The 27,520-nt window shown below is 45.9% G+C and overlaps 1 protein-coding gene across 1 annotated transcript; it reads left to right on the top strand.

Annotated features, from left to right (window-relative positions):
* Positions 1-26,929, top strand: POU2AF1 (POU class 2 homeobox associating factor 1). The gene is made up of 5 exons (XM_017517694.2): positions 1-530; positions 20,508-20,638; positions 21,629-21,671; positions 21,755-22,020; positions 24,819-26,929. Exons 1-5 carry the CDS (start codon positions 515-517, stop codon positions 25,131-25,133), a joined length of 771 nt encoding a protein of 256 aa, XP_017373183.1. The 5' UTR covers positions 1-514; the 3' UTR covers positions 25,134-26,929.
* The last annotated feature ends 591 nt before the right edge of the window (positions 26,930-27,520 follow it).

The raw sequence follows: 27,520 nt of genomic DNA, 5'->3' as shown, positions 1-27,520 counted from the left end.
GCAGGCACTCATGGCGGGCTGAGTCCTACCCCATGCCCTGGTGGCTTGGAAGCCTGCACGCGCTATGCAAAGCCCAACGTTTTCCAGAGAGGCTTTTGGGCTCATCACTGGCCTGGGGAGGGCTAGACATGGGGTCCCCACAGCTTGCCCCACACCACCTTCACACCCACACCCAGCACGTCCCCGTGGGGCCTGGGCAGGCTGTGGCCGCCTGCGCTACGCTGTTGCTCTGTCCCAGCTGGCTGGCTCCGGGTGTGGAACACTCTGGGCCTGTGCCGCTGGGGCGCGCACAGTGGGGTGACCGGCGGCCTGGCTGCAGAAACGTTGCACCCGCGCCTGAGGTGGGAGGACGTGATGACGCGCCCCACGCAGCGGGAACCCAGGCCTTTAAAAAGCCCAGGAAACAGCCTCAGCACAAGCGGTGGCTCCACTGGAGGAAAGCACACCCCAGTCTCGCATTAAAGAAGCCAAACTGTCGGCTTCAAAGAGAAAAGGCAACATCCTGTCACAGGCCATGCTCTGGCAAAAACGTAAGTGGTTTGGCGGTGGCTGTCAGAGCAAAGCGAGGGCCAGCGGGGCCAGGTGATCACAGCTTGGCCTGGGATTGGGGAGCTGGTGGAGGAGGTGATGGGGCCACCGGGTCTGGGTTCCAAGCCTGGGAGTGAGATGTGGGGAGGTGGGCGGGATGGAGCCTGGTGGAGAAACCAGCCTGTCAGAGGTGATGCTGATTTTCCAGGCTGGAGGGGAACGAACTAGTGTTCCAAGGTGGGAAGGGTCGGGGTACCTCGCTCCTGTGCATGAATCACTGTGGTGAAGAAAGGGCAGTTTATGATTCACACAACAAAAGCCAGATGTGGGATGGGTTTGGGGGCTGGGAGGAAAAGCCATGCAGTTCTTTACAGGAGGGGCTTTATTTCCAGAAGCAGCAGCTCTTCAGCTTGCTGTTGAATTCCCTGGGACTGTTTCTAGATGAGTGACTTAGCTTTCTGCCAGGGCGTGACGTGTTCGTGTGGATACCCTGGGAGGAGTGGAGACTTGGCTTGGCGAAGCGTGTCCTCACTAGCTCCACTGTCTTGCCTTTTGTCATTCTTTTTCCCCTTCTGTGGCAAGGCCTGTCTATCCCACTGCAAAGGGAGCAGTGGGTTTATCTTTGGCCTTCATTTTTCTCCCTGGAGTTGCATGGGACAGCTGTGAACTTTATTTTCCTTTATGTGGACCAAAAAGCAACTTGCCTTACTCATAACTGAAATCATACAGATTATTTACAACATTCTTTTCACGAGGTAAACAAAGTCAACTCAGCCTCTGAGAGTTGAACCTTATTGGGGCTTAGTTCTATACTTCCTCAAGCAAGAAGAATGACCAAAAATTGCTCTATCTTTTTCTTAAAGATTCTTAGTTTCTTAAAACACCTTTTAATTAATTTAAGTACGCTCTGTGTCAAGCAAGCTTAATATAAAAGAATCTAGATTTACAGAAAAAGGTAAATTAGGGAGTGTTCCTTTTTATGGAAAGATACTCGACTGGATCCATTAAAGTTCTGAAAATATAACTTCACTGTTTAAAATGTGACATTGTCACCTTATCACCAATTTGTCGTTTGGTTTATGCCTTATGTAAATTCTCTGGATTTAAGCTGGTTAACAAGTAATACAGAAGAGTGATTTCAAAATTTCTCAGATTGTGAAGACCCACCATTATTTGATATCAGTAAGATGTATTTTTTTAAAAATGAAGAGAAATGAGCTTTAATTTGGGTTTGAGAGTTATGGACTTCTCCCAAGATAACTAGGAATATTCGAGAATGGTTGGCATGCAACTCCTACCAGCAAGCGATGGAGCAGCGACAGCCTATCCTTCCTGGGACAATGGCAGCTGACCCTGTTGTAAGTGCTCTGTGGATGAGAGCAGGTGGGCATTCATCTCTTTACTGGGGGCTTTTAAGCATCTGTGTGCCCTTTCGCTTAGGGCTGAATCATTTGATTTTTGTGTGAGCCCCTGGAGGGAGTTTTGCCTTGGTGCCTACTTTCTATAAGCAAGTCACTTTCCTTTTTCTCAATCCTTAGATTTTTCATATGTAAAGTGGGGGTAAAAATCATACCCATTCTGAGGATCTAACCTTAGTAAGTGAGGTGCCACTAAAGTCACATTCAGTGGCACTTCACGCTCTGTCTGTGTCAGCCTCTGAGATATGAGTTGCTTCCCTGCATATACAATTTGCTGTATTTTTCCCTCTTGGTTCTGTACTAAATTTTTTCATTTCTAATTCCTTCTAAGAGATGAACAGACTTTCTTTTGAGACAGAATCTTGCTCTGTTGCTGAGGCTGGAGTGCCGTGTCGTGATCTCAGCTCACTGCGACCTCTGCCTCCCAGGTTCAAGTGATTCTTTCACCTCAGCCTCCCAAGTAGCTGGGACTACAGGTGCCTGCCACCACACCCAGCTAATTTTTTTGTATTTTTAGTAGAGATAGTGTTTTGCTATGTTGTCCAGGCTGATCTCAAACTCCTGGACTCGAGTGATATGCCTGCTTCTGCCTCCCAAAGTGCTGGGATTACATGTGTGAGTCACTGCGCCCGGCCCCAGGTTTTTGAAAGGGGATGCTGGAGGGCATGCTTCCTGCTCACACCCTGGAGACCAGTCAGGTCCAGCAAAACTCCATCGTAAGGGAGACCACATTGTAAGCTCATCAGTGGAATAACTTGGGTGAATATTTCCACATGTTTACATGAACACAAATCAAAGTTATCCTGAATTGTCCTTTAAGCCTTAAAAGAAAGTAGGAGAGGCCCTGGGCTCTGGACCCATCCCCTTAACCCGAACCCAAGTATGTGGTATATATAGAGGGCACCTGGGTGACTAAACCCTGTGGGGAAATCAGTAAAAACAGGGCAGCATTGTCAGCCCACTTACAAACACCCGATGGAAGGGCAGGGTTTGAAATCAGACATCAAGAGTGCTGAAAGGGCACTTTCTTTTTTCAGAAAACATCCTCGAGGCATGAGCTGAAATGACTGTACTGTGGGGTTCTGGAAAGGGTTAAGAAAACATTCACTTTGTGAACGTTGCCTCCTCCCTACCTAGTCCATGACCCTCGTTTGTGGACTAAATGTGAACATGAGCTTTCGGTTAAGATGAGAGAATAACAAGACAAAGCCCAGAACCGCTGGCACAGAGAAGTAGAAATCTTCAAGCCTCAACCAATGGATTTGAAATTTGTCTGAGGGGCCAATTGGATGCAGTCACTCCATCTGTAGATCCCCTCCCTGGGTTCTGGATTTGGTCTGCTGGTCAGGTGCAGATGTGAAGAATTACCATCCCTCCCCAGCTAGTAACAGTGTAGTGGAAGCAGCAGGAGCCTTGGAGGGAGGCAGGTCTGGGTTTGAAAGCTGACTGTGCTACTTAGTTATTCCTCCTCGCACTCTGAAACACCTGGGAAGTGGGGATTCTAATGTCTGCTTCGCAAGGTTTTTGTGATAACTAAAGTAGAGAGTGTACGTAAAATTATAGCAAGTTTCCTGATAAGTAGTGATAGTGGTGAGTTAGTACCTTCCGTCCTGGAAATCTCCAGTGGGCACATCTTGAGTGATCAGTGTTATGTTAAATTTATATATCCTTTTCCACACTTTGATTAGAATACTTAAAAAGCCCTAGTCTAAATGTTCTTGGATGATAGGATATTGCAAAGTTTTCCAAGGGTCTAAAATAGGGGTCTGCAAACTATGGCCTCTGTGCTAAATCAGGCCTGCTGCTCCATTTGTAAATAAAGTTTTATTGGAACACAGCCATGTCTGTCATTTGAGTATTGTCTAGGACTGCTTTTGCTACAAGGCAGAGTCAAGTAGTTGTGACAGAGACTGTACAGCATATAAAGCCTAAAATATTTACTCTCTGGCTTATTATAGAAAAAAATTGCCAACCTCTGGTCTAAGATGATTTGGTTGGTTCTTCAGGCATTCATTTCCTTAAGATACTCAGTATCCTGGGATTGTACAATGCCAACACCAATGGGAAATAAAACTTGCAGCCAATTCATTAAATAATTTTTACAATACCCCAAATTGATTTGATTGAATTTCTTCCTTAAAAGTGATGGAACTGAGTATAATTAACTGAACTCCATTTGTTAGAAAGTGAACAAATCGGACAGCTGTTTTTTATTGTTGTTGTTTGTGTTAGGGAATGATCTAAAATGCTAATGAAAGGCATGCTTGACTGATTTTCTTTAGATTGGCTTATTGTCTCGGTGTCCTGTAGACCTGGCCTTGGAACAGGAAATAATTTATCAAATTATTATGTCATGAATATGCCTTTGCTTTCAGACAACTTGAACAGAGCAGAGATTTAGCAAACAGAAAAATTAGGGCCTTAAAATTCTCCTCAACATAGAACTCTGCTCTTCAGATTTACTCTAGGGTTCCACTAAAGAGCCAATATTTTTTGGGGAGCAGTTAAAGTAAAATGTGTACTATGCATACAATTTTTGGAAGCTTATCTCCTACATAAATTTAAGCACAGCCTTAATGAGAAGTAATTTCGGTTTCTGAACAACCTCCAATACTTCTATTCTATGTTACAACCTTTGCTTATTTAATAGCCAAGTGAGCACCTTTACTTCTTACCAAGTTAATTTCATTGATTCAGCAGTTCTTTTTTTGAGATGAAGTCTTGGTCTGTCGCCCAGGCTGGAGTGCAGTGGTGCAGTCTCAGCTCACTGCAACCTCTGCCTCTGAGTTACAAGCGATTCTCCTGCCTCAGCCTCTGGTGTAGATGGGATTACAGACGCAAGCCATAACACCCGGCTATTTTTTTTTGCATTTTTACTGGAGATGGTGTTTCACCATGTTAGCCAGGCTGGTCTTGAACTCCTGACCTCCAGTGATCCAACCGCCTTGGCCTCCCAAAGTGCTGAGATTATAGGAGTGAACCACCATGCCTGGCCAATTAAGCAGTTCTTGCTGTTAAGGGCAAGTAGAATCCAAAAGAGAGACACGAATTTACATGCACCTTCTGGAGGTGAAATAAGGGACACACATCAACCAAACACACGGATTTAATTAGTAAAAGAGCAGCTGATGTTCTTGGTAAAGTAAAGAATACTTTACTTCCTGTCTCTTACATTTACTTACTAAAGAAAAATGCCAAATTTGTCCCCAAAGTTTTGAAAACTCTCTTCCAATTCACACTTGAGATTCTGTTCTTTCATGAGGAACCAAAAAAAAAAAAAAAATCAAGTTTGCCTACACTTGTTCATTAAATGTGTGAACATTTAATTCATAAAGAAGTCTTGTAAATGACTGCTTTTAACTTTTCCATTACAAAGTAAATGTTTTTTCCCCCTTTGACATCTTCTAAAGTAGTTGATTTTCCCACTTAATGAAGATGTTTACCAATTTCTTATTCTGAGCCAACCAAACCAATGTTGGCTAATTGATTATGAACATTAACATACTTCTCACCTTTATAAAATGCTTAGTAACATTCTAGTTTTCTCATTTTTGTAGAACTGCTTGACAGAAGTGGACCTATCTGGGATGGGGAGGCCTTCTCTGAAACCCTCTCGTGTAATGCTGGGGACAAAGCATTGCTCTTTAAATCAGGGATTCTACTTTCCAATCTACAGATAATTGGGTGAAGGACCTTAGGCAAGCCACCTAACCTCTTTGGGTCTCAAATGTTCTAGTGTTGAAATGGAACTTGACTTTTCCTGGCTAATTTTCCTAGAGATTGAACTTGGTTGAGGTTTTTTTCTAGCTCTAACTGCTGAGTTTTCCTGAGTGTTTACATAAAAAATAAATAAATACATGTTTTAAATCACAAGTCCTTAATTTAATAGATGGGATTCTGTTTTTTTTTTTTTTTTTAATGGAGTTTTGCTCTTGTTGTGCAGGCTGGAATGCAATAGCACTATCTCTGCTTACTGCAATCTCCACCTCGCAGGTTCAAGTGATTCGTCTGCCTCAGCCTCCTGAGTTGCTGGGATTACAGGCATGTGCCACCACGCCTGGTTAATTCTGTATTTTTAGTAGAGATGGAGTTTATTCATGTTGATCAGACGGGTCTCTAACTCCTGACCGCAGATGATCTGCCTGCCTCGGCCTCCCAAAGTGCTGGCATTACAGGCATGAGCCACTGCGCCTGGGCCGGGATTCTCACATCTGCTCAGGGCAGTGTTTTTCCACCTTGGCTACATACTGAAATACTCTGGGGAGATTTAAGAAACACAGATGCCTGGATCTCAACCTAGAGCTTCTGATTAAATTGTCCTGGACATTGGAGGGGAGCAGCAAATGCCTCCCAGGTGATTCTAATGTTCAGTTAAGGCTGAGAACTGCTCACCTGGAGGTTGAAATTGATGGCTTCTAATAAACCCTTGGGCATTACTAGGAGCAGAAGAATGCTCAATCCTTTTAACAGTGATAAATAAACAGCTCTGGGGGATGGAGAACTTATTTGGTGCCATGTAGTATCCAAAATGTTCCGTTGGATAAGTTTGGATTACATCTGATTGCTGAAGAGACCTGAAATAACATAGATTTAAGTAAGACAGTAGTGTCCTTTCTCTCGCATAAAAGAAATCCACAGTAGGCAGGTCAGAATCATATGGAGTCTCACAGTGCCAACATCATCCCAGGGCCATTCTGTCTTTCTAATCTACTGTCCCTGACATGTGGCTCCTGTCCTCAAGGTTCTTTCACAGTTGCCGCTGTAACTTCAGCCATCACATCTGTGATCATCACATCTTTGGACAAGGAAGAAGAAGAAAAGGGAATGGCAAAAGATTATGACTCCCAATTGCTGCCTCTTCTCCCTCCCCAACACACAACTTCTGCTGAGATCTGATGGTCATTTCCAACTACAAGGGAGAACAGCATAATTGTTTACCTGGGCACATTGCCACCCTCCATAATGCAGGGGTTGTCAGAAAGAAAGGGAAGGCAGATAGATGTTGAGTGTCATAACTTCCAGTCTTCACTATGCTTTGAGTGCATTATCTCATTTAATCCTCATAAAAGCTCCATGAAGTAGATTCTGTTGTAAGGTCCATTTTATAGACGAGGAAACTGAACCATGAAGATTAAGTTAATAACTCTCCTAAACAGCAAAATTCATCTGAACAGACCTCAAGTGTTGGCCTGCTAAGCTGTCCTGTTTCCCTGCCATGGTGCCTGTCTCTCTCACAGTGCTTAGGAGGTGCTCTTGGTAAAAGCACAGCCCTTCCATGTCAGATAAGGGACTAATGGCAGAATGAAGTCTGCAGATGGTAGTTCATACCATGAGAACCCATTTTGACTGTTTAACATCTACTTCAGCTTACTTATTGAAGAAAACAAGGTCTCTGCTTGCTGCTGTGCCTCCTTTGTGGGGCACTTTGAAGACATTTTAGCTATAATAAAAGGCTCAGAGAAGGACCTAGAGCTTGTCCCCAAAATAACCCAGCCCTACTGTTTACTGGACAGTTTTAGTGGAGAGCCTGGTGTGGCAGGCAGCCTTTGCTGGGAGCCAAGGCTTTTGCCTCCTTGGCACTTCTTTATTTCTCTCTCTCTCTCTCTCTCTCTCTCTGTGTGTGTGTGTGTGTGTGTGTGTGTGTGTGTTTGGGTGGGGTGTGGAGAGTAAAATGTAGAGAGTAGGGTTTAACTTTGAGTTAGAGCATAACAGTTCTGCTCTTTCTTTGCCTTTAGTAGTTAAAGCTTAGCTTCTGGGGCAGGAGAATCTGAGTTTGAGTCCTAGATTTACGCCTTACTGGTTGTGTGACGCTGACAAGTCCTTTTGCCTCCTTCTGCTGCCATTTCTTTATAGACACATACCAGGGGTGTGGCTCTTACTTTACGGGATTGTGGTGGGGGTTTTCTGCTGTGCTTGGCATTAAGTAAATACTCGATAAATATTAGTTGCTATTATTATTTTCCCATTCTGTCATACTCTACCTCTGAAGACAAAGGTTATGTAGGCTAATTTTGGATAACAATTTGTACGTCCCCTGAGTTCTGCATTTCTTGTGAAATGGCAGGGTACATATCTCTAGTCTTGTAACTTGAGGTGGCTTAGCGATCAGGGTTACTTCTGATGATTAATCTGACTATTCTATGATTGGAACTCGGGTCACAGTTTTCCTGCCGACCTTGTAACGTAGGCTGGCAGCAAGGCTTGTATTGACTGGCAAACTTGGTTTTGTTTTTTTAATTCACAAGATTGGACTGAGTGTTTATAATCTAGTTGTGAGCAGAATGACACTTGAAATATGCAAGAAATAGATACTGAAAACTGAAACAATGATGTGTGGTCTCCTTTTCTTAGTAATAGTTTCATTAGTACCACTTTCTGGGAAGAGCTGGTCACCAAAAAATTATAAACCAGAATAATTCTCAGACCAGGTGCTGGGACTAAAAAGAATTTGACCAATCTTAAACTGAATTACCTTTTAATCCACTAGAAAGAGCCACATATTTCACTGGAAAAGAACAAGCATATAGGACATTGTTAAAACTTTCCAGGACTAGGAAATGCTGAGGTGACAGAAAAGAAAGAAGAGAGGCAAGAGAGTTGACAATAGGAGCACATCTTAATGTTGGATGAAAGCCACATCAATTCAGGAAGGAAAGGAATAGAAGGAAAATCAACCATCTATTCATCATCCATGCAGGCATGCATCCCGCCATCCATCCATCCAATTATGGAATTATTTCCAGCTACAGAAACTGACCAATGAAATGAATTATCTTCAGCAGAAGGCAGGGACCATGAAATCAGGGAAGGTGTCATGGAACATATAGCATTGGGTTTGAAGCCTGAAATAGATGGTGTTTGCTTAGATCCGGGGGTGTGCAGATGCATCTTAGGACAAAGAATATTAGCACTGGGAAGAAAATCCAAGAATATCTAGGCTGATGTCTACAACATTTTTGTCAGAAACTCCCTTCTTCAAACCAAATCTACCGTAGAACTTCAGTATAAGAATATAAATGGCACAGTTTTTGGAGGATATCTGGAGCTCTAATTGCTTATGTTCCCCCACATTTCCCTGCCATTCTTACTCTGTTGGAACCTGCAGGCACCATAAGTGTATTCCAGGGTTCTTCAGATCACAGCTGGATCCCCTGACATGGCCAATCTACTGCATTTTTAAGCAAGATCCCTGCTAGCTGGTCACAGAGAGTGGCAGTGAATGGCCATGAAACATGCTGCATTGGTCTTCATTAAGCTTTGAATCTGTGAAGACTATGTTTTCAGTCTTTGTGGCTCTCTTGTGAATAAGGAGGGGGTAAATTCCTAAAAAACTGACCAAGTGACTTCTTTCTCAGGCCTGATACTGACAACCACTCCCATTCTCCAATGTCCTTTGTAAAGGAATCCCTTGCTTCATAAAGGCCAGTGATTAGCAAAGCTGATAATTAACCAGAAAGCTCCTCTTGACTGACAGTGATGTCTCTCATGAATCCATTGTTAGGGCTACTCTCACTCACATAGGCTGCACCCCAGGCCAACATGAGCCTTGGGACTTGGGCAGTTGGGTCTGACCCCAAATATAAAACTAATGCTGGGGTCTGAAGAGCCCATCCTCCAAGGAAGTGGTCCCTACAACACAATGGTCTCATGAAAAGTTATTTTTTTTCCCCATAAAGCTCTCTTTGGTCTTGAAAAGCCTAAGTTAGATGTTGCTTAAATCAAGGGACAAACAACCAGATATCCAGCTACCTCCTTCAGCTGCCTAACCACAGGTTATTCCCATCCTAGCTCAGATGGGCAATTATAGAGTCACGCCTTGATCTAATAAGGGTGGATACATCCGTTTCCTGTGCTTCATCATTCACTGTTGTACTGCTTTGCTATAGAATTGGGGTGGTCACTGGGGTAGGTCGACTCTTCTCATTCACCTGATCTGGGACGGTAGATCTGGAGCTCTGTTTAGGTCCTTTCTCTCTCCTTCTGATGCCCCACTCTCAGTAAAGCTGAGGGAATGCCAAATATGTAATCCAGGAACCTGCCTTGCTCTACGAGGTGATAAAACTCCCACCTACAGTCACTGAAGAGCATTCCCTTGCCCATTGCCACGTTTCTATTCCATATGCGATATGTGCTCCTACGTTTCTATCTCACTCAGAGTAGTATCTACAACACAGCCTCAGCCATGGCTGTGCTCCTGGCCTTTAGGAGACAAGCACAGGTTCCTTAAGGGGCTGCATCTGAGGTCAGGACAAGGGGATGCCATCATACTCTGTCTGCAACCTAATTGTTGCCATTCAAAATATCCGAGGTTTTCATTTCTAGAGTAATCCTTTAAAAACTCAAATCTGCTGCAAACCTAATCCTTTGGTGACTTCTGAAGAAAGAATTCTTCTGCTCAGCTCATGGTATCTTTATAAAAGCCTGTTTCTGGGGGTTTGATGTCTTCATCTAGGATTGCTATATGAAAGTGAGGTCTTTGACCAGTCTCTCTGTGGCATCATTGGCTTCCCTGTCTCCTAAGTGGGGCTGTCTTGATGCCTGCGGATTCCAGGTACCTGAGTGATAAATTCCAGGAGCATAATGAAGGCAGGCAGAGACAAGCCTTGCAGGCAGCAGAAGATCCTGGGTGTGCTGAAGACAGAGACATTCAGTATGAGGATGTAGTTGAATGGGGGCAAGTTACGGTCGCTGTACCAAGGCTACTTCCAATGACAGATGGGCCATGGATTGTTGGCTGAGATCAAAGGAGAAACGGCTATTTGTTGGGAACCCACTATGCACCAGGTGTTTCTTGTGTTACTCTCATACAGTTCTCATGATAACCCTTTGAGATGGATATTATTATTTTCATTTTGTAGATGCGGAAACTGAGGCACACACTGGTTAAGTGATTCGCCAAGAGTCACACAGGTGATAAGCAACACAGCAGGCTTTCTAAGCTAGGTCTAGTCCCAAAGTATACCACACTGCTTCTCAATGACAAGGATTTTAGTGTTGCACTGGGTCCTTCTTCCCCTCCCAGTTGAACAGGGCCCATGCATAGATGGAGCAGGTTATGACTTCATCAAGGGTAGTTCTAGCCTGGCACAAAAGCCTCTGCAAATTTGATTCTTAGCAAGTCACCCTTGGGACTCAGTATGGAAACTCTGAAAACTGCTGATTTCCACCTTAGGCTCTGAGTTCCCTGGACTTCTCTTCTCCTGGTGGCCCAATCAGCCAAGAAAGGATAGGACCAGCTAGTGACACACCCTTAGGATTCACTCAAGGACCTGCTACTTAGAGGGTGCAGGACAAAGTTCTGCTCATGATGTGGCCTCAGCCTCTGGCCCTAGTACAGCTCCTCTGCATTGGAGACAGAACAGTCATATCACTTGCACTCTCCTCTATACAGTCTCTGTAGACTGAGAAACCTAGTTTGCTGCTTGTTCAAGCCTTACTAAATCATTCAAACAAACCAGAACCACTTCATTTCTGAGGCAGATGCAGCTCTTTCATGGTTTGCAATTCTAAATTTGCTTGTGCAATTATTTGATTAAAGTCTGTGTACCGCACTAGACTAGACTGTAAGCTCTAAGAGGGCAGGAACCTCATCTGTTCTCAGCAAGTACTTGTTCAATGAATGCTCTGCCAGGGGTCTCCTGGTCTTGTCCCCTACCCTGGGACACAATGTAGCTGAGATAGGAACCCTTTCTGCTCTGCTGACTCCAGTTTCTGTAAAAGGCGGGCAGATGCAGCTGGTTTCTCAGGTGGACCTGTCCGCTGTCATTTCAGTCGAAAAACACCAAAAATAAAACCTTGCGGGGAATTGTTTGGGTCTCTCAGTTCTCGTCACTCCTCATGTGAGAAGGCTGCTGACAAGGTTCTCATAGGCTGATCTCTCCTCTCTCAACTGGGCAACACCATTTCTTGGGGAAATTGGCAATTAAGGGAAACTGGATCAGGGTGGTCCAAGCCCAGACTTTAACTGGAGCAAGGAGGGTTAGGACCGGGCCGAGAATCATTTGATGATTGATCTTAAGTGTCACTCAGAGAAATAAACAGGACTTGCCCAGGAAGGGAGGAGGCAGGCAGTGAGGCCGAAGTGGACCGTGCTTGGAATCACAGGTCCTGTGCTTGGTTGAGGACACTGTTACTTACAAGTGGAGTCCTTGGTCAAGTCAGTGAACATCTCTGAGCATCACATTCCTACTCAGTAAAGGAAGGGAGGGGAAGAGGAATTCATTGTAGTGAGGATCTACCTGTAATCATTAGTGTCAAAGTCTCTATGGAACATCATGCAAATGGGAATATGGTGATATCAGAGTTCTTGAGAGTTAAGAATGTGACCAGGAAACGCATGGACCTTTGCCACCCATTCATTCAACAGACCTGAGTCTAGATAAAAAGAGGCCTAACATTGAACGTCCCTGGGAGAAGAGAATGGGTACAAACAGCCTTTTGTGCTTGATCTGTTGTGCAGGATGCTCCGAAGGAGGGAGGTGTGGTGTCGAAGGTGCAGAGAGCACTGGGGAGAGGATGCCTGGGCAGTCGTGCCTGTGAGGGAAGGGTGGGAGGGCCGCTGCCATGCTGAAACCTCTCACACTTGAGGCCTCTGGCTGCCTCCGCCTCTGGTTATGGCACGGACATCCAGTACTTTAGGGACAATCCAGGTAATCCTGAGGCCTCAAGGTGTCCTGTTTATTTCTCTGAGTGACACTTAAGATCAAGATCTGAGCTTGGTGGATAAAGGTGGTCTGTGGGTCAGTGGGCTGTTTACTTCAGCTTAACACAACCTAGAGGAATCCCTGTGTGACTGCCCTGGGCATCTATTCCCTGCTGGCTACGGCCTTCGTTAAACAGGAATCATTTGGCTCCTAGACCACTTTGGTCTGGGGCTCTGTGGCTCTAAGACTGAACAATCCTCTGTCGTCACCCCCAACATACCTTAAGAGCATCCCCTGGCTCCCGTTGTCAGGGCTGTTCTCTCTAGGTCCTGGTGGCTTGCCTAGATTTGAGGAAAATCTCAGTCACTGTGGCCCCTGGTTCAGCCTTTCCCAGGGGACCTGCCTATGGTTGGTGAGTGAGCTCGGCAGGGCTGATGGGAAGGAATAGTCTTCTAGAATGAGAACACAGGGAGGGCAAATGTCACCATCTGTTCCTTTCCTTTCTTCACCCAGACCAGAGAACGTGAGGTAAGCCACGATCTTTGTGATCTCCTGATAGAGACACTCCAGCCTATCAAGCAAGATATGACAACTTACTCCTCAGCTATCCAGCAGCCTTGCAGGCAACATCAAATTGTATTTCAATAGTGGTTCCCCTTTCTCTCGTGTCTTCTAATCATCTTTAAAGCTACCTTTTGCCCCTGCTGTCTTTTTCTCCTCTGTCCTGGGTATCATCCAGATTGTAGGATACGTGAGTGATGTGTTTATATTTCCTGGCTACAGGATTCTCTCAGTTCAAATGTCAGTGAACAGAAAGCCTACGTTCACATGCCTATGGGATTTCTTTGTGGGCCTACATTAAAAAAAAAGGTAAACTACAGTATGGTGTAAATGGGCAGGAAACCTTTCTGCAGCATGTCAAGTCCAACCTTTGGCCAAAATCCAACTTCTTTCTTCCTGTTTGGAAAAAAAATCAGCCATTGTCCATGAATGGAAAGAACAAATTTGAAAACTCTGACTCAGGCTGTCACTGTAAGAAAATCACCCACATCAGTGTTTCAGTTAAGGATGTGAATAATGCTTTAGCCAACTGGAGTTAACATTCTCTAGAAGTCCTAGGGCCACAAGCACAAAAAAAATTCTTTACATGAACATTTTTTTTTTGAGATGGAGAATTTTTTTTTTTTTTTTTTTTTTTTTTTTTTTTTTTTTTTTTTTTTTTTTTTTTTTTTTTTTTTTTTTTTTGTTTCGCTCTTGTTACCCAGGCTGGTGTGAGATGGAGATTTGCTCCTGTTGCCTTGGCTCACTGCAACCTCTGCTTCCTGGGTTCAAGCGATTCTCCTGCCTTAGCCTCTGAATAGTTGGGATTACAGGTGCCTGCCACCATGCCCAGCTAATTCTTGTATGAAAATATAAAGAATTCGTTATAGGAAAGTGACAGGTGCCCCCAACTTTTGTGACTTGATTTTCAGTAGAAGCCAGGGCAAGTTTGTTAGTTTTGCTACAAATGAAAAGAAAATTGTATTTCCTCTCACTGGGTCTTAAAAAAAATCCTGAAGAGTCAGAAGCAAAAGATATTTATAGTGGTTACCTAGAGTGATCAATAGTGTGTCACCATTAACAATGTGTCATATGTTCTTCTGGGCTAGGAGCTTTTATCTTTCAAAATGGCCTTGTGTGGCTATAAGGTTTACTTGTTTTTTTAGGTAAGTTCCCCCAAAATTGACCAAGTGACTTATTTCCCAGGTTTGATACTAACAACCACTCCCCTTCTCTAATGTCCTTCATAAAGGAATCCCTTGTATCATGAGGGCCATTGGTTAGCAAAGCTGAGAATTATCCAGAAAGCTCCTCTTGACTGACAGTGATGTCTCTCATGAATCCATTGTTAGGGCTACTCTCACTCACATAGGCTGCACCCCAGGCCAACATGAGCCTTGGGACTTGGGCAGTTGGGTCTGACCCCAGATATAAAACTAATGCTGGGGTCTGAAGAGTCTGTCCTCCAAGGAAGTGGTCCTTACATGATGGTCACAGGAAAAGTTAATTTTTTCACAAGGCTCTCTTTGGTCTTGAAAAGCCAAAATTAGGTATTGCTTAAATCAAGGGACAAACAACCAGATATCCAGCTGCCTCCTTCAGCTGCCTAACCACAGGTTATCCCTATGTTATTGTATCCTAGATCAGTTGGGCAATTTCAGATTCAAGCCTTGATCTAATAAGGAAAGATACATTCTTCTCCTCTGCTCTATCCCTCACTGTGGTGCTGCCTTGCCAATTCAAGATTCAACCAGTCAGTTGTGAATGGAGAGTGCTCTCAGTGGGTGAGACGGTTGGACAGAAATGCATGTTTATCCTGCAGCCCACCTAGCCATTAGAGCCACTCTCTTAAGTGTTGTCCAACCTGGTGCCTGGCCCTGGCAGCCCATGGTACGTCACAAGAGAGAAATGGCTGGGAGAAGGGTCTTCTCTCAAGGGTGCCTTGGAGGCTGTTTTACTGAATGAATGCCTTCTGACATGTGCTGTCTTAAAGTTGCCCCAGAAGAGAAGATACCAGTGACCAGGCCCTAGGTGTTTGCTTTGCTCAGAGCCATCAGGAGGGACTGACTGACCTCCTTAGCTGAGTAGCTCCTGCACTGTGGCATGAGTGTGGTTGGCAAGGTGTCATTAAATAAACAAGTGCTGACTATTTTGCATATGTCCTGGGTGATATTTTATTATACTTTCATCAAGGAACTGGAGCGCCATGTTCATTTAAATCAGGACACTCCATATGTTCCCTAGCTTGGTGCAAAGCAGAGACACATGTCCACATGCAGCCAGAGCATGGCTGAGGGGACCAGTTGGCTCGAGTCTTCATGCTCTGCACTCCCCAGCGGAACAGCAGCTGCAGGACTCTTATTTTTGTGATGTGGAGCATGTCTGGGTGTGTGGCGGGGGAACTGAAATAGTCTCTGCTGACTTTTTATACCTACAGGTTTTGTTTCATTGCTCATTTTGGAAAAGGGAAACTTTTATTAGGGGACAAATTAATGGTTTCTCCGTAAATGATTTTTTTCTCTCTCAAACTCCATTGGCCTGACTTCCAGTGGCATAGAAAGGCAATATGGTGAACTTCTCAGCCCGAAAAAGATTTCCAATCAGGGCCAAGGGGCTCATGCTGAGGTGGAAAGATTTTCCTCAGTGATAGACTCTTGGATACCCATGGGAGACTTAAAAGGCTCTCAGACCACAGGATTAATGGTGAGAAAGCTTCAGGCTTTGAGGGTGTACTACCTGTAGCTGAAAGTTGATCGGGGGAACTCCACTTTGGGAAATTGGGCTTCTATTTTCTCTGCTGATATCTTATTATTTCAATCTCCTGGTTTATTTTCTTTGGATTTTTAAATTATTATTTTAGAAAATTATTTAAAAGGTTAAAAACATTTACCGTACAGATTCCAGTTTAGTTGTTTTGAAGTTAATTCAGGGATACAGTAGCCCCAAGGTGAGGCAATCGTGATTTTAGACAAGCTTCTTTTCCCCTCCCAAATTTGTATTTGTGGGCTCAGTTCTCATGATGGTGACAGTAGGGAGCTCAGTGTTTACTGTGGAATTAAAAATGTTTATTGTTGCTGCACATAGGTTGGTGTGAAAGGTACCAACTGCAAGTTTCAACTTGCAAAAACACTTGCCTGTTGGGCTCCTTTGGAATTGTCTTGAGGCTTCAGATTCTGATATTTTATGAGCATTTTGCAAAGCCACTAGGAGAAGCACCCTCCCTCTTACCTGCTCAGTTGGAGTCAGTTACAGGATTGCTCGGCAGCTGGCTGTGGACACATGGCGGGCAGTCAGGAGACCCTTGGAAGCTGTGGGAATCCTGCAACGGCAATAGGAAGAGGTGGGGACTTAGAGATAGCGCCACATATGGTCTGTTGTGCCAGGGCACACCTGTTGACACTGTGCTTTCCAAGGAAGTCCAGACATTAGAGGGTGATGCTCTCTGCCCACGGCACCTCCATCAAGCCCTCTTTGTTCATTGATTTACAAACAGCAGGAGGCAGAGAGCTGTCTCTTGACAAGATCCTGGAAGTGCCCAGCTGGTCCCTTTCCAGCCAAGTGTGTGGTGTGTCCACTTCCTGGGAGGAACTGGGACCAGGAGGCCTCTGAGCCCTTCCTCAGAGGTGTACATGCAAACGAGAGGGGGTGAGCCATACACCTGTCTCTGAGCTGGTCTGATATATGTTCATATGGGATTGAGCCCTTTTTGTCCCTCAGCTGAATTAAGAGGGTGACCACAGTGCTCAGACCCCCAAATAACCCCTTTCCCAAATTTCTCTTAAGTGCAGAATGCCTCAGGCTGTACTTTATGCCTAAGGAGTAGCTGGGAACTCAGTTGGAGATAAGTGTGAATTGCAGGATACGACTGTGAACAAAACTGATGTGTGCAACAGCATGGATGGAACCGGAGGACAGTCTGTTAAGGGAATAAGCCAGGCACAGAAAGACACATTTCTCATGCTCTCACTCATTTGTAGAAGCTAAACATTCACACACTTCTGGTAGAATTATGGCTACCAGAAGCTGGGAAGGGCAGCAGGGGGAGGGTGTGGGGATAATTAATGAGTATAAAAATATAGTGAGAGAGAATGAATATGACCTAGTATTTGATAGCACCACAGGGTGACTCTAGTCAACAATAATTTATGGTACACTTAAAAATAACTAAAAAAGTATAATTGAATTGTTTATGACACAAAGAAGTGGTAAACGCTTGAGGGGATAGGTACTCCACTTACCCTAATGTGATGATTATGCATTGCATGCTCATATCCAAATATCTCATGTACTCCATAAATATATACACTGACTATGTACTCATAAAAATCAAAAATGCCGACAGCCATGGGGTAATCCTGAGAAAGAGTGAGCAGAGTCTGGGAGGGCAGGTGCTCTGCTGTCTGACACGTCATGTCGTACCTGGGGTCTGTGGTCATCGCTGGGCACCACCTGGCAGTAGGGAAAGTGGCAAATGGAACTTGTGCAAGAGTGACTCACCCAGAAGGAAGGTGGGGAGACTGAAACCATGTCATTATAAGTCCCTTCAGACCTAGGGGGGCACCTAGTGTCTCTCAGATGTGGAAAAGGAATATTACTACTAACACGCATGATAATAAGAGCTCACATGTATTAAATGCTTGGTGCCAAACTCTAGTCCAAGCACTTCACATGTAATCCTTAAATTACCCTACAACATCATACCATTATGATCTTCACTTTATAGATGAGACAGCTGTAAATGGATAAGGATCGTGAGTTTCTTTAGAAAGTAACGGAGGGAAATACAGCATGTGTTACCATAAGGCAGCTTCAGTAAGATGAAGAGCTGTCTGATATGATATCCCCCTGTAAGGAAGGTGGAAATGGCCTGAGAGAAGAGAAGAAAAATGACATGCATTGAGCATCTAGATGTGACCTTTGGAGCTCCCAATGTATTATTTCAGTTAATCCTCACAACCACTGTGTGAGAGAAGAGTTATTATTCCCATTTTACAAATGAGGAAATTGAAGCCCAGAGACATTAAATAAATCTAAGAACTTTCCACCAGTAAGCGACAGCCCAGATTTGAATACAGGTATGTGTGTTCTCAAGTCCACTGTCACTGGTGTTCAGAACTAAGGTGAAGGTGCACAGTTGGCCCTGGGGCACAGATACCAGGCTGGTTCCCCCTGCTAGACACTCCTATGGCAGAATTTCACAAGTTGTGACGTTCTTCTGCTGCTGGCAACTTCTGTTGCTTGTCTTCCCCATTAGACTGCAAGATCCACATGGACAGGGGCTGCATGAGTCCTGCTCAGTGCCGTACTCCTGGGCACTAGAAATATTTGAAAGAATGAATCAAGACTGGTAGATCTCTTGTTCAGACGGGGGAAGTTAAAATAAGGATAATGACTCTCCTGTTGGGATATTATAGGGAGATTCTTATGTTAAATTAGGAATGAATTATCAGTGGTTTTAGTGCTAATATGTTTTCAGAATTACCTGAGAGATTTTTATACATACAGATTCCTAGGCCCATATAAGCCCCCTAGAGTCACACTCTCCCAGAGCAGGACCTGTACCTGTATATGGTATCACTTCCTGGTTGATTTGCTACCTGGCCAGCTGAGAGACCTTGGAGGATGGGTCTGAAGTCCACTTGAGATACAGGGATTCCTCACCCCACATCATCTGCCTATGGGGCTCACTTTCCGCTTCCTGTTGCCTCTGCCCAAGCTTCTCTCTGCCTTCTGGGCTTCAAGGCCAGGACTTGCTCATGGCTAGAACCTGGAGGGAGGTCTGGTGCCGAGTCAGGCATGGGACCTTATCAGCTGGATGTTTACTGAGCAAAGTTCAACCAGGGTAGCGCTGCAGATCCGGGTTTAACAGATACCCAGGTTTCCAGGACTTTGATTCAGAGCCACATCCCTGGATCCCTTATCGGTGGATGATAATGGCCTCTCTGTTGAAGTCCTAAGTGCTAGGGTTTCTTGGCTGGCCCAGGCCTGCTCTCTGAGAGCCCAGGGCCCCTAGGCCACAGGCCGTCTGGGTGGGTAGCTTGTCACTTCCCAGCCATGGCTGCTTTCCAATTGCTCTCCCAGGCCAGGAAGGGCCTTATGCACTGCCTCTTATTTGGGTCAATGCTTTGGTTTCTTTGCTTTGATGACAAGAGGGGAAGGAAACTGTTTCTCAGCAGCAGGTGGATGCTCTCTGGCCCCAGGGCACATGGATCACCCTTGGGTATTCACTCCGTGCCCTGGAAGTCACTGAGAACCTGGGAGCCACTTGCCTCCATTCTAAAGGTGGAGGAGAGGTGAAGGGAAGACAAATGGCAGCATAGCTTCAGGAGTCACCCAATAGATTAATCAGCTGACCTTAAGACAGATAAGTATCAACTGAGCTTAAGATGGATGGGCATACTACCGGGAACATATAGAGAAATAAGGTACAAGAACTCACCTTGAGAAGTTTATAAGCTAGTTGTGGGCATAAGACACATCAGAAGGAATAACTATTACATAACAGACTGAGTTGTTTTGAATGCCTACACTGTACCTGAGTTTATTTGAAGCACATACTGTTCTACCCATTTGCCACATCAGGTGACTTCTCTCAACATTCCTTTGATGAAGAAACTGAAGATTAAGAGGCACAGAGAGGTTTAATAACTTGCCCAGGATCACACAGCAAGGTGGTGGCAGGGGCAGGATTTGAGGCCTGTGCCATCTGGCTCAGAGTCCCTGCTTTTATAGCTGTCCTCTACTGCCACCTATGATGAATACTAATCAGGTCTGGAAATGTTTGAGAGGCTGTAGGATGTGGAAATTCCTCAGGCTGCAGGGGTCAGGCAGGAGGGTTGCACTTGTTTTGGGTCACCAAGAACCAAGAGGTTGAAAGAAGTGAGAGAGAATTCTGACCACAGAAAACCTCAACCACAGATGAGGGGATGAGACATGCAGGGAACACGCAGAGAAATACAGACAGACCTTCTGGTTGGAGTCAGGGATTGTGTAGTAGAGAGCATGCAAAATGGTGAGAACAATGGGTTCGGATCTCATTCTGAAGGCTTATCCAACCATCACCACCTACACTTGAGGGATTTGTGTTTCCATTTAGCAGGAAGTCTGTGCACTAAATGGAAACTGTGGGTCCACTGCACCCAGACAACTAAGTTGTAGGATAAGGAGCTGGGCCTTAGTTGTCTGGGTGCAGGGGACCCACAGAAAGTTTGGAAGCAGGAGGAGTGACAATCCTGGAGAAGTATTCTGGGAAGTGTCACTTGGTGTTCTGTGTTCAAGCATGAATTAGGGAGCAGGCAGATCCATGAGCAAATGAGCACTTTGGGGTGGGGGCTCGTCCGAGAAGGACCATGGGCTCCAGGGACATTGCTTTTCACAGCCACAGCTCCGGAACAAGCCCCGGCCCCGGCCCGGCCATACCAGGGCGTCCGCGTGAAGGAGCCAGTGAAGGAACTGCTGAGGAGGAAGCGAGGCCATGCCAGCAGCGGGACAGCACCTGCACCTACGGCGGTAAGTGTGTGATTGTGTGTGTGAGTGTGCAAGAGTATGTGTGTGTATGTGTGAGTGTGTGAATGTGGGAGAATATGTGTGTGTGAGAATGTGTATTTGTGTGTGAGAATTGTGGGCATGGGTGTCACAGTGCGTGTGTGTATGTGTATGTGTGTGAGACCGTATGTGTATGTGAGTGTATGAGATTGTGTGTGAATATGTGTGTGTGTATGTATCTGTGTGTGCATGTATGTGTGTGAGTGTGTGTGTGTCTATGTGTGTGTATGTATGTGTGAGTGTGTATGAGTGTGTATATGTATATGTGCGTGTGTGAGTGTGTATGTGTGTGTGTATGTGTGTATGTGTGTGTATGTGTGTGAGAGTGTGTGCGTGAGAGATTGTGTGTGTGTGTGTGTGTGTGTGTCTATGTATGTGTGAGAGCGTGTGTATGAGTGTGTGTATATGTATGTGTGTGTGTGTGTATGTGTGTGTGTGAGAGAGATTGTGTGTGTGTGTGTGTGTGCGTGCGTGCAAGTGAACGGGTTGGGATGTGACCAAAGGGATTAGGCAGGGAGGAGTGTAGGTCCTCACTGTGTGGGATAGTTGCTGGGAGCAGAAGGCAGAAGGCTGCATGGTGGAGGCTGCCACGGATAGAGTGAGGGTGGAGTAACTGGGATGAGGGATCGGGGCTGGCTCAGATGGCCCACTGGACACAGCTACTGTCAAGGTCTGAGTGAGCAAATGACTCACATGCCCTGGTGTGAGTTGGGGGCTCTCCCTAAGAAGAGGAAGATGCCATCTCCCTGAGAGCACAGACTTCCTGCTAAATGGAAACACAAACTCCTCAAGTGTAGGTGGTGATCGTTGGGGTACTGGGTGGGGTGTTTTGTTCTAACCAGAGAGATTCCTACCTTCTACTCTCCTGCCCTGAGGCCCTCTGGGCAAGTCCCCTGCACAGGGCCAGTTGGGGATGGCTGAACGCTGACCTTGGTCTTCTCCTCTCCCCTCTAGGTTGTGCTGCCCCATCAGCCCCTGGCGACCTACACCACAGTGGGTAAGAGTGCCCCGTAGCCCTGGTCTCTTCAGGCCTCTCATCTGGGTGGCATCTGCAGTTCCGTAATGTCCTTCTTCCCACAGGTCCTTCCTGCCTGGACATGGAGGTCTCTGCATCTGCAGTGACGGAGGAGGGTGCCCTGTGTGCTGGCTGGCTCTCCCAGCCCACCCCGGCCACCCTCCAGCCCCTGGCCCCATGGACACCTTACACCGAGTATGTGCCCCATGAAGCTGTCAGCTGTCCTTACTCAGCTGACATGTATGTGCAGCCCGTGTGCCCCAGCTACACGGTGGTGGGGCCTTCCTCAGTGTTGACCTATGCCTCTCCGCCACTCATCACCAATGTCACGGTATGTCACACAAAGGCAGAACTGCACCTGCCCATGCTGAGTGTACCTTTTAGAATCAGAACTGACTTCCTGACCCTGCTCTTCCTTAGTATTGATTCTTAGGATAATCAGGTCATCAAAGCTCGCCTTGTCCTCCATGGAGGCCTGCCCTGATTTTCATTTCCTGAAATATCTTCCACAAAGATGTCTTGCAGCCTTCTTGTCATACTTTCTGCCCCTCAGGACTGGGAAGATCTTCTCTGATTCCCTGTTCTAAATCTCCCCAGCTTCCCTGAAAGCAGTGAGTCCTGGTTCCAAGTTGAGGTTTTTAGTGAATAGGGTACCAGGTGAGATCTACATGGGGGTTTGTGTTGGAACCAGCCTTTCATTTCTATTCAGATAAGTTAGGGAGCGATTGTTCACTTAATAATGGGATTTAACAGAAGATTTCTAGGCTGAGCCACAGATGATAATTTCAATGGCATCAGACTCACGTGTAGGGTAATTCTTTAAAGTTCAGTCTCTACTGTCAGATTGCCTGTATTCAAATCCCTGCCCCTTCACTTACTAGCTATGTGACTTTGGGCTTAGTGACTTCAACTTTCTGAGCCTCAGTGTCCTCATCTATAAAATGGGAATACCAAGAAAAGGGTTGTTGTAAGGATCAAATGAGATAATGCATTTGGAGGGCTTAGCACATCATCTTATCAAAATCTGCTAACATTAACCAAGGGCCTGATGGGGAAGGAAGGGCCTCTCCTTCCCCCAGGAAAGAAGGAAAGAAGAGAAATAGATTTATGTTAATGGTGCCTGTTTGATTAAAGGAGTGGGAGTTTTGCAAGGGTTCAAGGGCAAAAAGACCTGTGGTTACAGCTGTATCCAGCTCCAGTTCAGGGAAACCACGGGAAGTAGAGCTGGGCCTTGAGCAGTCCCAGAGCCCAGCTTCAATGGTGGAGCTTGCTTTGGTCCACCTTGTCTCCTCCATTTCCCTCCAGGGTGCAGTGCAATCCTGATGCACCTGTCCTTCGTCCAAGCACCTTTTATGCAAGGCCTGCAGAAGCCCTTCCATCCTAGGCCCAGCTGGCTACCCAGCAAACCAACTTTGGAACCTGGATGATGATAGATAAGAAGGAGTTAATCCAACACCTCTCCCAGGCAACTCATTTCCATGTCAGGGGGCCTGGGGAGGTGGAGGACTCATGGTTCCCAGCCACTTCATTACCAAGGATTCCTTTCATTATCCCCTTTCATCATCCCCACCTTCTGCTTTGAAAGGTTCTGTGTATCAAACAAAGAGTATTTATTAAGAAATAATGTATTTGTTTTGCCATTTTGCAAATTAACTCATCAAAGCTGGCTACAGCTACAAGTCCACACTCCTGATCAGCAGAGATAAGATCTGCTGTGGTGCTGGGTGGGTGTAATTCTATTCCTGAGCAAAGAAACCTATAGTTGCAATGGACCTGTACAGGTTTATGACTGGGAAATGTAGGATTTCCATTTGGACTTTTGAAAAATTGGAAATAATGAGGCTTTCCTGGATCCCGTCTGGCTTCAGGACACTGGGATGGGGACCACTGGCTTAAGTCAAACGAGGCGAAGTGGGTGTGCTGTGGTGGGGTGTACACCTCAGCCTGGACTTTGGGAGGCTGAAAGACCTCTGAGACCCTTTCCGGTTCTATCATTCTATGCAAAGCACCCTAAAACCTTGCTACTCAAACTCTGGTCCCTGGACTGGCCACATTGGTGTCCCCTGAACATGCAAAATTCCAGGGCCCCCTCCAGACTTCCTGTGGCAGAAGCTGCATTGTAACAAGATCCCCAGGAAGTTGAGAAAAGCCCTGACCTAAATCATTCTAGCAGTTTGCTCTCAAGACACAGTGATAATAGGAGGGAGATATGATCGGGGAGACAGGGATAGTAGGGGGAGATTTTGGCCTCTCTCACATGAATCCATGCAGAGACAATCCTCTTCTATCTGCTTTTCTCAACTATGAAAGAAAACTAAGAATCCAGGCCTGCCTCTTGCTGAGGTTTGTGAGGGCAGTCACTGTGCAGGGGAGAGGTATGACTCATAGAGCATGCAAGCTGACCCTTGGAGGGTCATGGGGGGTGCCCATGAGTGGGGTGGCAATGGAGAGCAGCTCAGAGACAGAGGAAGATGAGGATGTGGAAGGCACCAGGCAGCAGCAGGAAGGCAGGCCACGTTTGCTGACAAAGCAGTGCTTCCCCCACCTGGGGATGGCTGGACCTCCCCATGCTGGCCACCACTAGAGGGGTGGGAGGTGACGGAGCTGTGTTGGCTCATGGGGACCTCCAAGCTGTTGTGTGGAGCCTGGACTGTCTTTGTGTCTGGGCAGGACAGTGGCCACCTTCCGGATACAGCTGCCAGGCTACGGCTTAATGTGTTGTATTTTCATAGATTTCAAGATGCATATTTTTTCATGTTTTAAGATCTCTGAAATAGAAATGCATTTTGTATTCAATGAAACCTGGAAAATCCTCTCTAATTGGCTTAACCCAATGAGTTCATTACTATTTGTATTCTATTTCATAGATGAGAAAAATGAGCCTTCCGTGTAGGAAGTGGCCCGAGCAAGGACATATAGCTAGGGAGGGACAGGGAAGGGGCTGTGGTTGAAGTCTGCATGGCTTCTCCTTTGGGGGAAGACTTTGAGTAGGAGAAGTAGAGCCCCATGAAGTGAGAAACCAGGAAAGGGCAGAGTTGAAGTGGGAGATGGAGACCCCTCTAAGGGCAAGGACAGGTGGGTTGGTCTCCCGGGGCTGCTAACCCTCTGTCCTGTGTTTCCCTGTCACAGACAAGAAGCTCCGCCACACCCACAGTGGGGCCCCCGCTGGAGGGCCCAGAGCACCAGGCACCCCTCACCTATTTCCCGTGGCCTCAGCCCCTTTCCACGCTACCCACCTCCACCCTGCAGTATCAGCCTCCGGCCCCAGCCCTGCCCGGGCCCCAGTTTGTCCAGCTCCCCATCTCTATCCCTGAGCCAGTCCTTCAGGAGATGGAAGACCCCAGGAGAGCCTCCAGCTCACTGACCATCGACAAGCTGCTTTTGGAGGAAGAGGATAGCGACGCCTACGCACTCAACCACACTCTCTCTGTGGAAGGCTTTTAGGGGTGGCTCCCACCTGAGTCCTGTTCCCTGAAACTGGGATTTTAAAATGAGCCTGGAATTGAGCCCCAGGTTCATGCCTGTTTGGAGTAGCTATATTATAACTACACTTTCTACCCACAGCTAGACTTGTAGACCTGTAAACCTTCCTTCCCTTCTTCCTTCCCCTCCCTCCCTCACTTCCTCCCTCTTCCCCTCTCGTTCCCTTCTTCCCCTCCCTCCCTCTCTCCCTTCCTTCCTTTTTCTCCCTTTCCTTTTTCCTTTCCCTGCCTCCCTCGCTTCTTCTCTCTTTCTTATTTCTTTTTCGATTCTGTTCTATTTTGGGAGGTAATCATAGGGATTTTTAGTGATAATATTTTATGTCAAATGTTGCCAAGTCTGTGGTCCAGGGGCTTTCATTTCTGTCACATTTCATTTCTTGCAAAAGGCCCCCCTTCTCCAGTGCCTGCAGACCCGTCTTAGGGCCACTGACACCCTCTGTCATTTTGAGCTGTATGCAGTGGCCGGTGGGAAGACCAGCCCTGGCAGCACCTCCCAAGAAAGGCAGCCAAGGGCCCACCCTGATGCCACAGTCCTTGAGCTGTCAGTTCCCACAGTTGCTCCTTTGTTTGCTCTTCTCAGCACTGGCCAGATTTATAGTCTGGGCAGCAAAATCTCAAGGCCTGGGGCTCAGAGTAGTGAGGGGTGGGGAGAGGGTGGGGGAGAAAAAAGAACATCAGGGTGGGTGGGGACAGGCCAGTGATGGAGAGAGGGGCAGAGGAGGGATGGGAACACGCTGTGCATTTTAGTTGGCGAGAGGGGTGTGGGAGGAAGCTTGAGTTTGATGCAGGGAGGAAGAAGGCTGAGGCATGACTTGGCTCCTGATTACCTGGTTATTAAGAAGAACAATAAACTGAAGGAAAGCATTGCTTGAAGAGGTGGTTTTACTGCTCTCCTTGAGGATACGTGCAAGGGAAGCTGGGCTGTGGTAAACATGGTGGAGGATGTGTTTGGCCATTTCTTTCTGAACTCTAGGCCCTCTGCTGGTACTGAGGAGGCCAAGACCCCATGAAGCCTAAAGGTGATAGGTCCTTGATTAGCCTTAGTGCTACCATGTGGGTTTCTTTTTCATTTGAGATGGAGTCTCACTCTGTTACCCAGGCTGGAGTACAATGGCATAATCTTGGCTCATTGCAACCTCTGCCTCCGAGGTTCAAGTGATTCTCCTGCCTCCCCAGTAGCTGGGATTACAGGCATGCACCACCGCACCCAGCTAATTTTTGTATTTTTAGTAGAGACAAGGTTTCACCATGTTGGCCGGGCTGATCTCAAACTCCTGACCTCGTGATCTGCACGCCTCAGCCTCACAAAGTGCTGGGATTACAGGCATGAGTCACCGTGCCCAGCCTTTTACCATGTGGGTTTCTTTAGTGTCTTAAAAGATTCCATAAGTCTCCATTCTGTAAAGCCAAGGCCTCCTCCATCCAAACACCCTCCCTCCTGCGGACTTCTAGAGTCTCAGCCAGAAGTACTGTTAGGTTTAATTTTAATTTAGTTTTATTTTTTTGGCTGAAGAAACATCAGGTTTGTAAGAGGCTGAGTTGTTAGCAGGGATACTTAGCCCCTGACAGTGAACCTCTGCCTTGGGAGCTGGCACGTCCACCTGCTAATAGCACCATTGCCACTATCAAGCAGACACTTCAGTTGGTAGAATTCACATAGAAGTCATGAACTTTTCTGGGGAATGACTTTTCTGGGAAACGACAGTTTCTTTGACACATTTTCTTTGCCCATTTTAAATAAAAGCTCTGGAGAAAGTTGCCTGTTTTGGATTTTTTTTTTTCTTCTGCTTAGGGTTAATTTTGACCCAAATTTCTCTGTATCTGCCTAAAATCCCAGTACACAAATCTTGGATTGTTTTTATTCAGATTTTTTTTTTTTTTTTTAGATTTAAAAGCTCAAGACAGCATTTGAGCTGATACATTTACATCTTTGTTGGTAGTGATGTTGAGTAGGTGGGCGGGGGTCTCAGTCCTATTGGATTAAAAGCCCTGGTTTTCCATAAAAAACCACTATGCAAGATTTTTCAGTGACTCTTTGAAAGGGTGCAAAAGCAACCTCCGTAAAGGAGTTAACGTTGGAAAAAACTAGGAAAGAAATAAAATACTTTACGTATTTGCTAAGATAAATGATCTATTTTTTTCTCTTATCTTGAGGTCAAATGTCTTGGTAGTAGTTCATCTAGGTTTCTTCCTGGGTTACTCTGCTAAGATGGAAACATTTTCATAAAGATTTGTAGAGATTTTTCTGTGCCAAAGTGTTTCATTTCTTATCAAGTTAATCCCCCTTAGCTTTCAGTCCCATGTTAGACAATGTGATTAGAGGAAGGAACTTACACTAGTCTTGTTGAT

This window comes from Cebus imitator, unplaced genomic scaffold (assembly GCF_001604975.1).
Source record: "Cebus imitator isolate Cc_AM_T3 unplaced genomic scaffold, Cebus_imitator-1.0 Scaffold641, whole genome shotgun sequence".
In the NCBI taxonomy this organism is placed as follows: Eukaryota; Metazoa; Chordata; class Mammalia; order Primates; family Cebidae; genus Cebus; species Cebus imitator.
The sequence above is the reverse complement of the archived record's forward strand: the minus strand, read 5'-3'. Positions and strand labels throughout refer to the sequence as shown.